Source organism: Lissotriton helveticus, chromosome 10, assembly GCF_964261635.1.
Source record: "Lissotriton helveticus chromosome 10, aLisHel1.1, whole genome shotgun sequence".
NCBI classification, from domain to species: domain Eukaryota; kingdom Metazoa; phylum Chordata; class Amphibia; order Caudata; family Salamandridae; genus Lissotriton; species Lissotriton helveticus.
In genome coordinates this window covers 717,892,896-717,905,405 of record NC_136071.1, presented here as the reverse complement: position 1 = coordinate 717,905,405, position 12,510 = coordinate 717,892,896, and the positions used below count along the sequence as shown (strand labels likewise).

The following is a 12,510-nucleotide window of genomic DNA, read 5'->3' as shown; positions in this document are numbered from 1 at the left end:
GGTCCGTGAGCCACCACTGACTCTGTCTTGCAGTGCCCTCCGAGATCAAGACATGGTCGGACAAGTTGCCCTGATGCTGGGCCCACTGAAACTTCAGGTCCCACTGCAGAGCCCGCATCCGCCACCGGGCGTGATGCACCAGAAGGATGCAGGAGGCCATCAGTCCCAGAAGCCGCAGCGTCAACCTGACCGAGACTCGGGATAACGGCTGAAAGATCGGAATCAGAACCTGAATATCCCGAACCCTCTGTTCGGGAGGATAAACCCGAAACCGGGCAGAGTCCAGCAACCGCTCCGATGAAGAGGAGATTCTGAGAGGGACACAGGTGTGACTTTGGCACATTGATGGAGAACCCCAGCAGGAGGTCGGGTCCAGGGCAGCTAAGACCTGAGCCAGTGTCAGCATCTAGAACTTCTCCTTCCGGAGGAAGCCGTTGACGTTCCGCAGGACCATGATAGGGCGTAGGCCCCATTTGCCCTTCTTGGGTACCAGAAAGTAGTGGGAGTAACAACCACACCCTACTTCTGGCCCAGGAACGCGCTCGATGGCCCCCTTCGCCAAGAGGGCCGTAACGTCCTCTTGTAGAAGCTTCAAGTGATCCCCCGACACGCAGTGGTACTGCGGTGGAATGGCTGGAGGAGACGCCTTGAAGGGGAGGGAGTAACCCCTTCGGACGATTTGCAGCACCCACCTGTCCGATATGACAGCGTGCCAGTGGAGGTGCTGATGGCGAACCCTGCACCCCACTGGCGTCACATGGGCCTGAAAGCCCGGACTAGGAGGGTTTTGAGGCGGATGCTGCAGGGGTAGGTGTGGACTAGCCTCGCAGTAGTCCCCGACCGCCGCCACGGCGGTTTCCACGTCCGCCACCGCGCTGGATGGTATTCTGCGGCCCGTGGCTGGCAGGACGTGTGGGGGGCACCCCTTCCTTGGCCACGGAAGGGGCGAAAGGCAGCCGTTTGATGGCGCGGGGCCGGGAGGCCCAAGGACTTGGCCCTGGAGTCCTTAAAGCGCTCAAGCACATGGTCTGCCTTGTCGCCAAAAAGGCAACGGCCATCAAACGGCATGTCCATAAGGGTGTTTTGGACATCAGCCGAAAAGTTGGCGGACCTCAACCAGGCATGGCGACGAACCGCCGCCGTCGTTGCCAACGCTCTGCCCAGTGAGTCCGTGGTATCCAGCCCACACCGGATGGAATACCGTGCCACATCTCGACCCTCCACAAGGGCTTGGGTGAGTTTAGTCCGGGCCTCCTCCGGACATTGTGGCAGCATGTCCGCGACCGTATCCCACAGAGAGTGGGTGTAACGGCCCAAGAGGCATGCGGTGTTGACTGACCGCAACCCCAAACTCAGGGAGGTGAATACCTTTTTCCCATATTGCTCATACCTCTTCAAATCCCGATCAGGGGGGGGCGACGGGAATGCGGTCTGGGAGTTAGAGGCCTAGATGACCAGGCTCTCGGGGGTGGGGTGGGTGGACAGGAATCAAGTGTCGCTCTGAGCTGGGCGGTGGCGCCTGGCCACGTTCCTATCTACAGGCGGACCTGTAGCGGGCTTGGACCAAGTGCCCAGAAGAATGTCTGACAAGGCCCCATTAATAGGCAGCAGAGGCTCGGCCGAGCTTGCTTGCGGTTTAAGGACCTCAGTGAGGAGGCTAGTCCTCACGGCAGCGACGGGGAGCTCAAGGCCCAAGTCCTTGGCAGCCCGCGTCAGCACCACACTATAGGCAGCCCCCTCCTCCGTAGCCACGGTAGGAGGGGAGACAAAACCAGTGTCGGGCGAAGTGTCCAGACCACTGGCCTCCCCAAGCTCACCTGTCCAGTCCTGAGAAGACTGACACTCACGTGCCAGAGGGTCCTCGGACCCCTCCCAATCCTCCTCGTCACCCATCACCTGATACTCAGGTTCAAAGGAAGGGGCCGGGTTGTAGCAGTAAAAGTCTTGCATCGGCGTCGAGAGCGGCGCAGAGTGGCGCCGTTCCGACGCCGGACCCGAATCGAGGGTAGGACCGGGGATGGCATCGTCCTGGGACGGCGCCGGGGGCGACACCCTAGGGGCCGGCGCCGGCGAGGTCGTGAGGTCGACCAGCGATGACCCGGAGCCAGATCCGGCGGGGCCTTGCGGCGTCGGGGCCGAAGCACCCGGCCCACGTGGGGACCCAGTCGGGGCCGCTTAGTCAGAAGGCGCCGCAAAACCCGACGGAGGAGTGAGCGACCTCATGGCCCTGAGGAAGGACTCTATCTCCTCCGGCCTCGCGTTCTGCCCAGGGACCAGCGGGTATGGAGCAGGCTGCGACGCCTGCGGCTCCGGCAGAGCCACGGGGGGCGGTGTCGCCCGAACCCCTGGCCGAGTCGCGCGAGTGTCGGGGGGGAGTCAGAAGAGCGATGACTCCGGCCCCGCAACCGGTCCCTCAACCTCCTTCCGGACCGGGACCTCGAGCAGCGCGGGGCCGACTTCCGGAGCTCGAGTCGCTTGCGGGACCGCTCCTGTCTAGCTTTGGACGTCAGTGCCCGGCAGTCGGAGTAGGACTTGTCGTCGTGGTCGGGGCCCAGACAGTGAAGGCACCGGCGATGGGGGTCGGTAACCGACATCATTTGGCTGCAATCGACGCAGGGTTTGAACCCGGGCATCCCTACCGACACCGTCGGGAGTCGAGAGACTACGAAAGATGATCAAAAAGGATCAAAAAAGTTAGTCAAAAATTTACTCGGGTACAACTTTTTCCGGATCGGCGCTTGCTGGCGTGGAAAAAAGAAGAACTGACGTCAGCGCGCGAGGGCGGCGTCTAAGTACTCTGGCAACGTCATCCCGGCGCCAACGATGCCGACGACTGACGCGGAGCCGCGGACGATGCCTACCGACGAGCAAGGGTACTGGTACGCAAAAGTTTCCGGATCCAGTCTGACGCCTGGGGATATTCTAAGGTAAGGAATCTAATACTAACCGGTTTCTTTCAGATCAAGTGGTATCAACAAATGCAAAGTCTTGTACCCCACCGCTGACCCACCAATGTAGGAAGCTGGCTTTTTATTTGGTAGTGCCAATGTAAGGACACACCATGCAAAAAGTACAGATGACCCCTTATTGTTTACAGGGCTTAAATTAATAATCCAAAGTGCTCTGTTCGTGTTAGTATGGTCGATCAGCTTAGGCTTATCAGAGGGTAGTGTTAAGCATTTCTTGTGCACAAAGTCAATAAATGAGACATACACTCAGGAAGAAATTTGAGATCCATCTAGAAAAATTATTATTATTATTATAGAGGCTTTTAAAGCGCGCTCTGTTACTAAGAAAAAAGTATCCTGGCGCGGGATACAAAATATAAAATAACAGATTTTAAATTATTTTAGACAACAAGATCATCCGAATCAGGCAAGAGTTATAGATTTTGTAGAAATAGAAAACACAGTTGAAAATTTGTTTTGAGGTATGAGCCTAGAACACGATAATGTTATCCTATGGAAGAAACATACACTGCATAGATATACTTGCACAAGTTTTTGGAGGGTGCCTTCTAGAACTTGAAGTGCTTAGGGGCTAAAGTCCAAGAAACCACCAGCAGTTTGGTTTTACCTGCCCTGGTGTGTCCGGGTGCAGAGGTGCTAGTCGCATTGAAAGCCTTGAGCGCAACATGTTAAAGTCTACGGAAGAAGTACCTACAAAAGAAAGGCTGCAAGTGGGGACTTGGGGACAAGTTCGGCAGAATGAAAAAGGGGCTTGGATCTTGAGGGTCTCTGGAGCACAGGGACACAATCAATTTACGTGTGCCTGGGTTAGGGGGCTCGGGAGCAAAGGTGTTTTGTTCAGCAGGTTGCTGAAGTAAGAGGCTCTCACTTGGCTTTGATAACCTAGAGGAGGAGAGAAAACAGGGCAGCAGGTCGGTGGTGTCCAGACTGGACACACAAGGGCTCCAGCATCCAGGGTATTGGTGCTGAGAGGCTCCACGAAGGGTCAGCGGTTCAAGACTTGGTGAGAGCGACGGGACTGGCCTCCTGGACTCACAACTACCACTTCCTGGCGAGTTGGTCCCTCAGTGGGCCCGATGGCAGCTAGATAAAGTACCAGGTCGATGCAGTTGGTGCGGGGGTGGCTCCTCCACCTCAAGTGTGATACTGCTTGGATGTTGAAGGTGAGAACAGTCCTCCAAGGGTTTATGGAGACTGTTGAGCTTCTTCACGAGTTGGTCTTTGTGACGGTCATGGTGCAAGCAGCAAGACAGGGTTTGGCACCAGTCTTGGTGCAGGACCTTTTCTCTCAGGATTTCGGCTCTTCTTTGTCCTTCCTCCGGTTCCCAGTGGACAAATCGGAGTTCCTGGTGTCAAGGGGACTCCCTAAATACTGAATTCAGGGGTGTTTAGAGGAGTGTAGGGTACTAGCCGATGGGCTACATAGCCCTGGTATGACTACACCCCATATATGACCACTTCCTGGGGAGAGTGGGCATAATCCTGACCAGAGTTCCTAGCTTCACTAAATTCAAAATGGTGAAACCCTTCCTTGGTTGTCTACTTCAGGGGGCCCATCTTAGGGGTGTACCTAACCTGAAAGTGTGACACACCTAACTCATGTCTCGCCTGATCTGGTGCCAAATGGAACCCCCGGGCATGGAGTGGAGTCCTCCATGTCTGGGGGGGTGGGGAGTCATTGTTGCATTTCAAGGGCGGCAGAGGCTCAGAAGCTTCTGGCCTTGACATGCTAATTTACCAATCATCCTGTTGGAGGAGGTGTGATCAACTTCCGGCGGAGCAGGCATTGTTTCTGACCTCTAAGAGAGTGGGCTCTCACCTACAGGAGGCCAGAAACTAGCCTGTGGTGGCAGGCTGAGTGATACCAGTGAGTCATCACACTAGAGGACTAGTAGGTTTTCAGGAGGCACCTCTAAGATGCCCAAAGGGTGCATGTCATAATACATTTAGTACTAGCATCAGTACAGATTTATTAAGACAAGGTGTGTGGTACCAAACACTATTGGTTTTAGTGCAGCAATCATGTAGCTTTGTAACTCGTAGTGCCCAGTACATGTCCTTAAGATGGTTGCCTGATTACTTTCTATAACTAGTAATGGAACTAGATACCACCGGGTCAATTTGCTCATGCAGATGTGTCCTCAAAAATAACATAATGCACCCTGCATTAGGACTCTAAGGCCTGCTGTAGGGGTGACTTACATATAGTATATGCAGTGTACCTTGGCATGGCACACAGGAAGTGTGCTATGTCGGGTTTTCAAAAAGGTTTAAACCATTTCGGCATCCTGCAATGGAAGTTGGCATGTAGATTTTGTGTGGCTTCCTCTGGGTAGCATTATACATGCCACAGCCCATATGGAGCAGATTTAGTACCCATGCTCTAAGAACCATTTACTAGGGACTTACTAAATTCCTTGCCAATTTGGTTACAATTAGACATTTACCTTGTTTTAAGGGAAAGCGTACTGGCACTGGGGGCCTGGTTAGCAGGCACCTAGTGCACTTTCAGTCAAAAAACATCAGTACTAGGGAAAAAAGTGGGGGTGACCATGTCAAAAAAGAAACTTCCCTACAAGCATACATTATCTTCCTCCATAAAACATACATCACATTAACCGAACTGCAGTGCTTACACTAACGCTGGAGAGGGCTCTTCATAGCCCCACCTAAACTGCCTATGCACATGGAGACCTTATCTGAATACGATCCAGGGTCCCCTTCCAGGCCTTAGGTATTATAGTAAGACAGAGAGTCGATATGCCATAGTAGAGGGCTGCCTTGATGACTCCAGTGTCCTTTGCAGGATAGAAGGTCATAGTGTGGATCAGGAGGCATTTTGAGCGGCACACTCTGGGGTGCTAGCACACAAAACTGAGACACCATGGATTGTAGCTGGGGACTATAATTGCTCACTTGACCTGCCCCTTGACCGTTCTCGCCCACCACTTTACCGTTCTTTTTCCTGTACACAAACAGATAATTTTCTGAAGTGGGTCCACAAGTGGTCATTAGTAGACGTGTGGAGATCCATAAATCCCCATACTCGATTCTATTCCTTTTAGTCGGCAGTGCATGACCTTTACGTGCGCCTTGATTGTGTTCTTTTCTCATCTTGCCTCCTGGATGTCATACACCAAGTCAACTTACTATCTAGGCTGCCTAACCTCCGATCAATGTGCACACACTGTCGCTATGATGTGGAGTGCCTCGCTGCCCCAGTGGCGGCTCCCTAAGAAGCTGGCGGACCCCACCTTCCAGAAATCCCAGGGCCAACAAATTACCCCAATACTTTTCGGACAATTGAGGTCCTGCAACTTCTAGAGCAGTTGAGTGGGACACCTTCAAGGTGGTGACATAGGGACATGGCTTACAAGAAATAACAAATGTCCGCAAGACACTCGAACGAGAGATACATAATTCTGAACGCCAGCTAGGTGATCTAGACAAAGCTGTGGCTCAGGATGCCTCCAGGAGTGGTGCACTCACGGAGGCCAAAACCCATTAAGCAACCCTTCTGTAGTAACTGCACTGCTTCAATTTCAAAGCTTAAGCGACCAGGGCATGCTGAGAGGGGGACAAATCTAGCACTCTCCTTGCATGGCTAATCCTCAAGGATTCCCACTCTGGGTCAATCCTTGGGCTCACCTCACCCAGCGGTGCTAGTCTCCATACTCAATGCAACATACTTTACACCTTCTTCACCTACTAGTCCTCTACTTATGCAGCGACCCCGCCGGCCTGCCTGCTGAGGCAGTCTGCTCGTTCCTGTTGAGGCTCCCTCATCCGTGCGCTGCAACTGTTAGCAGACATTACCTTGATGAACCAATAACCATCCCCAAGATTAAAAAGGCCATCCACCTTAATGGCTTACCCGTTGAATACTACAACACTTTTGTTTCGCTTCTTGGCCCTAGGCTAGCAGAAATATATGACGAGGCTCTGCAAGTTAAGCAACTACCCTTATCTCTGCGGTCCCTCTAAGTATCTATATTGAAGCCCAACAGAAACCCGTCCCTCCTGTCATCTTACAGGCCAATCGCCATATTAGGTACGGGTTAGAAGATCCTGGGGAAAATTCTGGCTGAACGATATGCCCAAAATTCTACCAACCTTAGTACACCCTGACAAAAATGGTATGTGCCAGGGCCATGTCTTCTCTATTATTTTGCCTACCCATCATCCCCCAATAGTTTTTTTCAAGTCTGGACTCGATGCTCGGAGAGCTTATTTGGGGTGCTTAATGCCATTGCATCACACTATACAAACTGAAGTTACCAATAGGCAGGGGCAGCCTCGGTGCACCCTTGTTTGAGGCCTACTATTTGACCGCCTAGCTCCAAAGGGTCTCGTATTGGCTAGCACAATGAAATCTAGTCGAAACATGTGCGGGCTCAGATCCCCTTCCTTCTTCGGTGCTCCAGAGATTTCTTCTGCCTGGGACCATCTCACTGACCAAGCAGTCGCTACAGGTCACAATCGCTCGCAGATGTCTGAAGAGAGTAACATGCCCTAACCGCCACGTCCCACCTTATGCTCCAGCATTCCCCCTTCAGGGCCTCCCATGCCCCCTGGTTTCCACTCCTCAGCAGACTTAGCACCCTGTCTCGTATGCTCCCTGTCAACCGTTGGTGACCTTTTTGCAGATGACCACCTACACTCCCTCAACCAACTAATAGATGACTATGCCCTCCCTATGAGCCAATACCTGGTATACCACCAATTAGGACACACGTTTCATGCCATTTGGTCCATAGTAGATGCTGAGTCCCAAACTCAGTTATACAGACTCTTCGAAACATGGAAACAGGTTGCCATCTTGCAGCATGACTATACAAGGCACTGAGAGAGCACAGAGGGTCCCCACTGACTTCACTGGGAGACCAATCTGAGGCTGACTTTGGATGGGCACCCCATGATGCTGAGTGAGAAAGGGTGCTCGAGTTCCCACACTGTGTCTCTTGCAATGCACGCTTCAAAAGCATACAGTTCAAAATCCTCCACAGGGCTTTTTTAACACCTGAACAACTCAATCACTTTTTCCACACTGCTCATCCATGCTGTCCACGCACCATAAGTGAATCTTCAGTACATGTGGTCATGCCTCGCTCTCACCACATATTGGCGCACAATCCACACAATACTCCGAGAGGTAACCGAACCCCCAGATATTTACACTTGGGAGACCTGTGCCTCGGGCATCTTCAAACATGGGAAGCACAAAGAGGTGAGGGCATGCTTCGATAGCCTCACTCTCCTCCTTAACAAGTGGAGATCCACTGGAGATAGAGTCATCCCCCTGTGCCGGAGGCCTGGTATGAGGTAATGCAGCGCTGGGGGAGGGCTGAGGGGGAGGCTCTGCACTTTGAGATGGCCAGTCATGTATGTAGGCGCCCCATTTCCCCTGCCTGGGGCACCATCCTTGACCACTTTCTTCAATTAATATGAAATGACGACCTACCCCTGTGAACCCAGACTTGCTGCCACCTCACCAGGAATCCCCTTGCCCTAGGCATCACCTTTTCGATGTCTTCTGCCCGCTTACCAAGACAAAATTGGGCTTACTAATCCCCTCCATTGTCCACAGGGACCCTTCCCACCATAACACCAACTTCGATGCCATTAACTCTGCATATTTGTCACACCCATTGTACTTACTCACAAACTCTGACTAACAGTGCCCTGGTCCTACTCCATCCACCCCTTTCTCTTTTACCTTTCTCCTCCAGTCTATGAACAAGCCCCAACTACTACTAGTCTGGGCACATGATCGATATGCTATCGACTGTTATTCCGTTCAACAAGTATTTCCATGTCACTCCCTTGCTTATTAAATTCCCCACGTCCTGCATTCATCTGTTGTAACCACTTCTCTATGATACAGACTTGCATACCACATGGGCTGTTCATGTCACTGTTACCTAATAAATGCACTCATTTAAAAACAAAAAAAAAGCACAACACAGTGGACTCTGTCAGCACTTAGATTGGACACAGCTGCTCCCAAACCTCCACTGTGGACTACCCTGAGCAAGAGGCAGAAGTTTAGCCAGGCCCTGTAGCCCACCTCTGCAGTGCACAAAATATATGGGAAGTTTACTCTGGTTTAGCCAGGCTGATTCGACCACTCACTGAGGGCAGTGGGAGGGGCCAAAATGAGAAAGAGCTGCAGAACCTGAGCTTTCGCCTGATATCTTGGTCCACCGATACTATTCTCAGCCGAATGCTCAATAAATGTGGTTGCATTCTTTTAACAAGGCCAAAAAAGAGAAGTGACAGGCTGTCAATTGAGCTTCAAGTGAAGGTGGTACGATGGAGATGGCTGTTGACTGAAAGTTCACAACTATGAGAAAATTGAACATAAGTAAATATACAAAAACAAATCTTACCTAAATATGTTTCCCCAACTCTTAAAACAAAATAAAAAAGCCAGGGTGCTTTATCCCTTTTTCTTGAAAGCTGGCTTTCAGACGTTAAAAGTGCATTCAGAAAGAATTCATAAGGGAAGGCAATCTGTATATCAGCCAGCGCTGGAATGATGAAATTGAATATCTGATCGGTGAAAGGTGCAGCCAGAAACTCCTCTGTGAAGGCAGTGAAGATCTGAATCCTGCATCGAGAAAATTATGTCTGTTAATAGGTACACGTTAAAAGAATAGTTTTCTGAAGATCAGTATTTTGTATTACATTTCACACTGTTCTTTGTGCGCCCAGCCCCGCATTTCACTTATTTTTATGTTCAATCCATTGTACATGAAAGAATTTATCAGTTTTTGAATCTTTGAACACTTACATTTGAAAATCCACATTTACATTAATGAGTTAAAAACTTAATGGGAGTAGGGATAAAACACAAAGATCCGAGAGAATTCCCTCACTTTTTTTCTAGAAGTTTTAAAAACAGTTAGAGTAACTATAATTTCAAACGGCTTCACAACTTTTGAACTATATTTGTGCAGTTTGACATAACATCTGTGTGATTTTTTTATGTGCATGTATTTGACTCACCAAAAAATAGGACATCTTGGAAACGTGATGTTTGAACTGCTCAAAAAAACGTTTGAATAAAAATTCAGTGTCGGTGAACAAAGTATGAGCGTGGTCACTGACAGAAAGTACAAGTGGATAACAACCTTCTCTCCAATTTATGAAAACTCAAGGTCCTCACAAAATTGGTGGTCAGTCTGAAAGGGCTATGGTGCTATGTTACTGACAAAGGTGCACCACTCAAATTTTTAAAACATACGATTTTATTTAACGTGAGCTGCTACTCAGGAAAGTATAAAAATTGCATTCATAAAGCACAAAGAAGGGCAAAGGAGCAGGAGAATTTGTCGACACTGGTCCTGGATGGAGCCAGAATCTTCGGGGAACATAGGAGTACAGCCTCCATTATTGGTCTGGGAAAAAAAAAAGGCAGTCAAAGACATCTGCTAAGTTGCTGCAGGGTGTAGAAACAAGAGTTACGCAGGGAAAGTGGCTGCAGTTTGGCATACATTCACAAGCTCAGGTATGTGGAATTTAATAAACTATCTACTTGTCCATTGGACAGGTTGCTTCATAAATCTACTTGTCCTGTAAAAACAAAATCCGCTTGTCCCTTTGGTGCCACGCAGTGTGCCAATAAATTGTGGAAGCAAACTCATTATATAGGAGCTCTGATAATTGCCTCTGTAATTACGGCAGCGCTCATACTATAGTAGGGTTAGAATACTAGCCATTCCTTTATTTTGCCACCTTTCCACAGATCTACATATTGGGGGTGAAGATAGCAGTAAGGAATAGTTCCAGGGTTAGAATACCCATTAGAGTATGTGCAGACTATAGGGGGTTTCCCCAGCTCTTCTCTAATCTTTTCCCATACTGAGAAAGGTTGGAAATCTACTCCTGGTAAGGGCAGAATTAAAACTTCTTCTAGGGTTGAGAAAAAAGTGGTTGGAGGGAAAGTGAACTTGTAAACGCTCAACAGATTTTCATATAAGTAAATCTATACATGCATATTTCCTAGTGCCAAAATGCAGTTCACATATTTTCTAGCAGTGTAATTTCCTGCTTCTGATGTCAATTTTTGTGAATTCATGAAAGCCCTAAATCTGTACTAAGGCAAGGACATATAACATGGGTGCACTTTTGTGACTTTCTTTATGAATTGGGCCCCTAATTAGGTTTGGTGTTAACTAAGACCTTTTGGTTTTATTAAAATTCTGTGTCTCTCTCTATCTGTGAGTGAGAGCATTCTGTTGTTTCACAAGGAGCATATCGGTACACAAAGTAGTTTTGTCCAGTGCCACGGACTACTGTGGCAATGCTTTTGAACACCAAAAATATTTTTGGTTTTTGCCAACGTTTGTTATAATGTTTGAGGGCCCGGCAGCTCCCACAACAATAATGTTTTACAAAACAATGTCAAAACAAGAGAAACACTGACAAAACCAAAGGGCTGAACCAATGTCAGACCTATTAGCTTTGCCAAAGCTTGTTTATTTTCATGTTTCCCATAATCTTGTTGAAAGGTTACACTGATTTTGCATTACGAATATTTTTGGGGAATACTAGCATGCATCAACACATTTTACTAAACGATGCTCAGAGAAATAGTACCTAAACTTTCACAGTAATTAAGCAGAACATTTATTTTTTCCTAGGTGTATTTTTTTGAGAACATTTTATTTTGAAAGTAAAGAATCATCAATCTTGCTTTCAAGTATCTACATATGTTTGCATGTAATCGGAGAGCATTTGGAAGCATTATATATATGTTGCAAACATGTGTACACAATTTTATACTGGAACCACTGTGAGTAGTGTAGTCTGAGCTTACAACATTTCCTAAGAGCTCTCATCCTAAAAATAAAGTCTTTGAAATAATGAATCATAAATACAAGTCCGAACCGCATTAACACATGGACAAAATGTTAGCTTAACTTCAGACAATGCCCATCCCAGATCCATAATGTGGTACTATAAACTGGCAGCCAAAAGGATGTATGCAGAAAGGGACTGAGTCTACTTGTCCCAGAGACAAAATAAACATGAACACTTGTTGTCCTTGACCCCAAACTATATGTCCCGATCGTCAAGCTATAGGAATTCAGCACCCCTGTAAGCTCCAGTGCTATACTCTACACCTGGATGTGCCGCTTGCATGGCGCATGGTGTGGATTGCTGCTAGTTTAGCTGCAGCCATCGCCCTAGGACAACCCTCACGACATAGGTAGGCCTTTCAAAACCAATTAATCAAATACGATGAAAGGAGGGAGGGCCAGCATAAAGCCCTGGCAAAGGAGATTAATTTGGTGACATCAACATGATGAGGCAGGAACCTTCCTACCTCAAGCAGCAACGATGAGTTCCACCGTGGGCTTGGTTGTTCTGGCATCCTACTGTCTTGCTCACCCACCTGGTCCACGCTCACAACTCGTAAAGTAATGGGGACTGTAGTGGTAGGAGATAGGGAAAAAGATATAGCGCTACAATCTCAGCGCTGGAGTGTCATTGGTGGGAGCGTTGTCCTGGAAAGGCCGAATTGATACTCTTTATT

At 48.8% G+C, this 12,510-nt stretch overlaps 1 protein-coding gene across 5 annotated transcripts in view; it reads right to left on the bottom strand.

The window, feature by feature from the left end:
• UBE3C (ubiquitin protein ligase E3C) overlaps positions 1–12,510 on the bottom strand; it is a 1,115,457-nt gene that overhangs the window by 811,013 nt on the left and 291,934 nt on the right. For all 5 annotated transcript variants that reach the window (XM_078663264.1, XM_078663263.1, XM_078663265.1 and 2 more), the window contains exon 9: positions 9,359–9,579. In XM_078663264.1, coding sequence (XP_078519390.1) covers positions 9,359–9,579 — 221 coding nt within the window. The remainder of the gene's footprint in view (positions 1–9,358; positions 9,580–12,510) is intronic.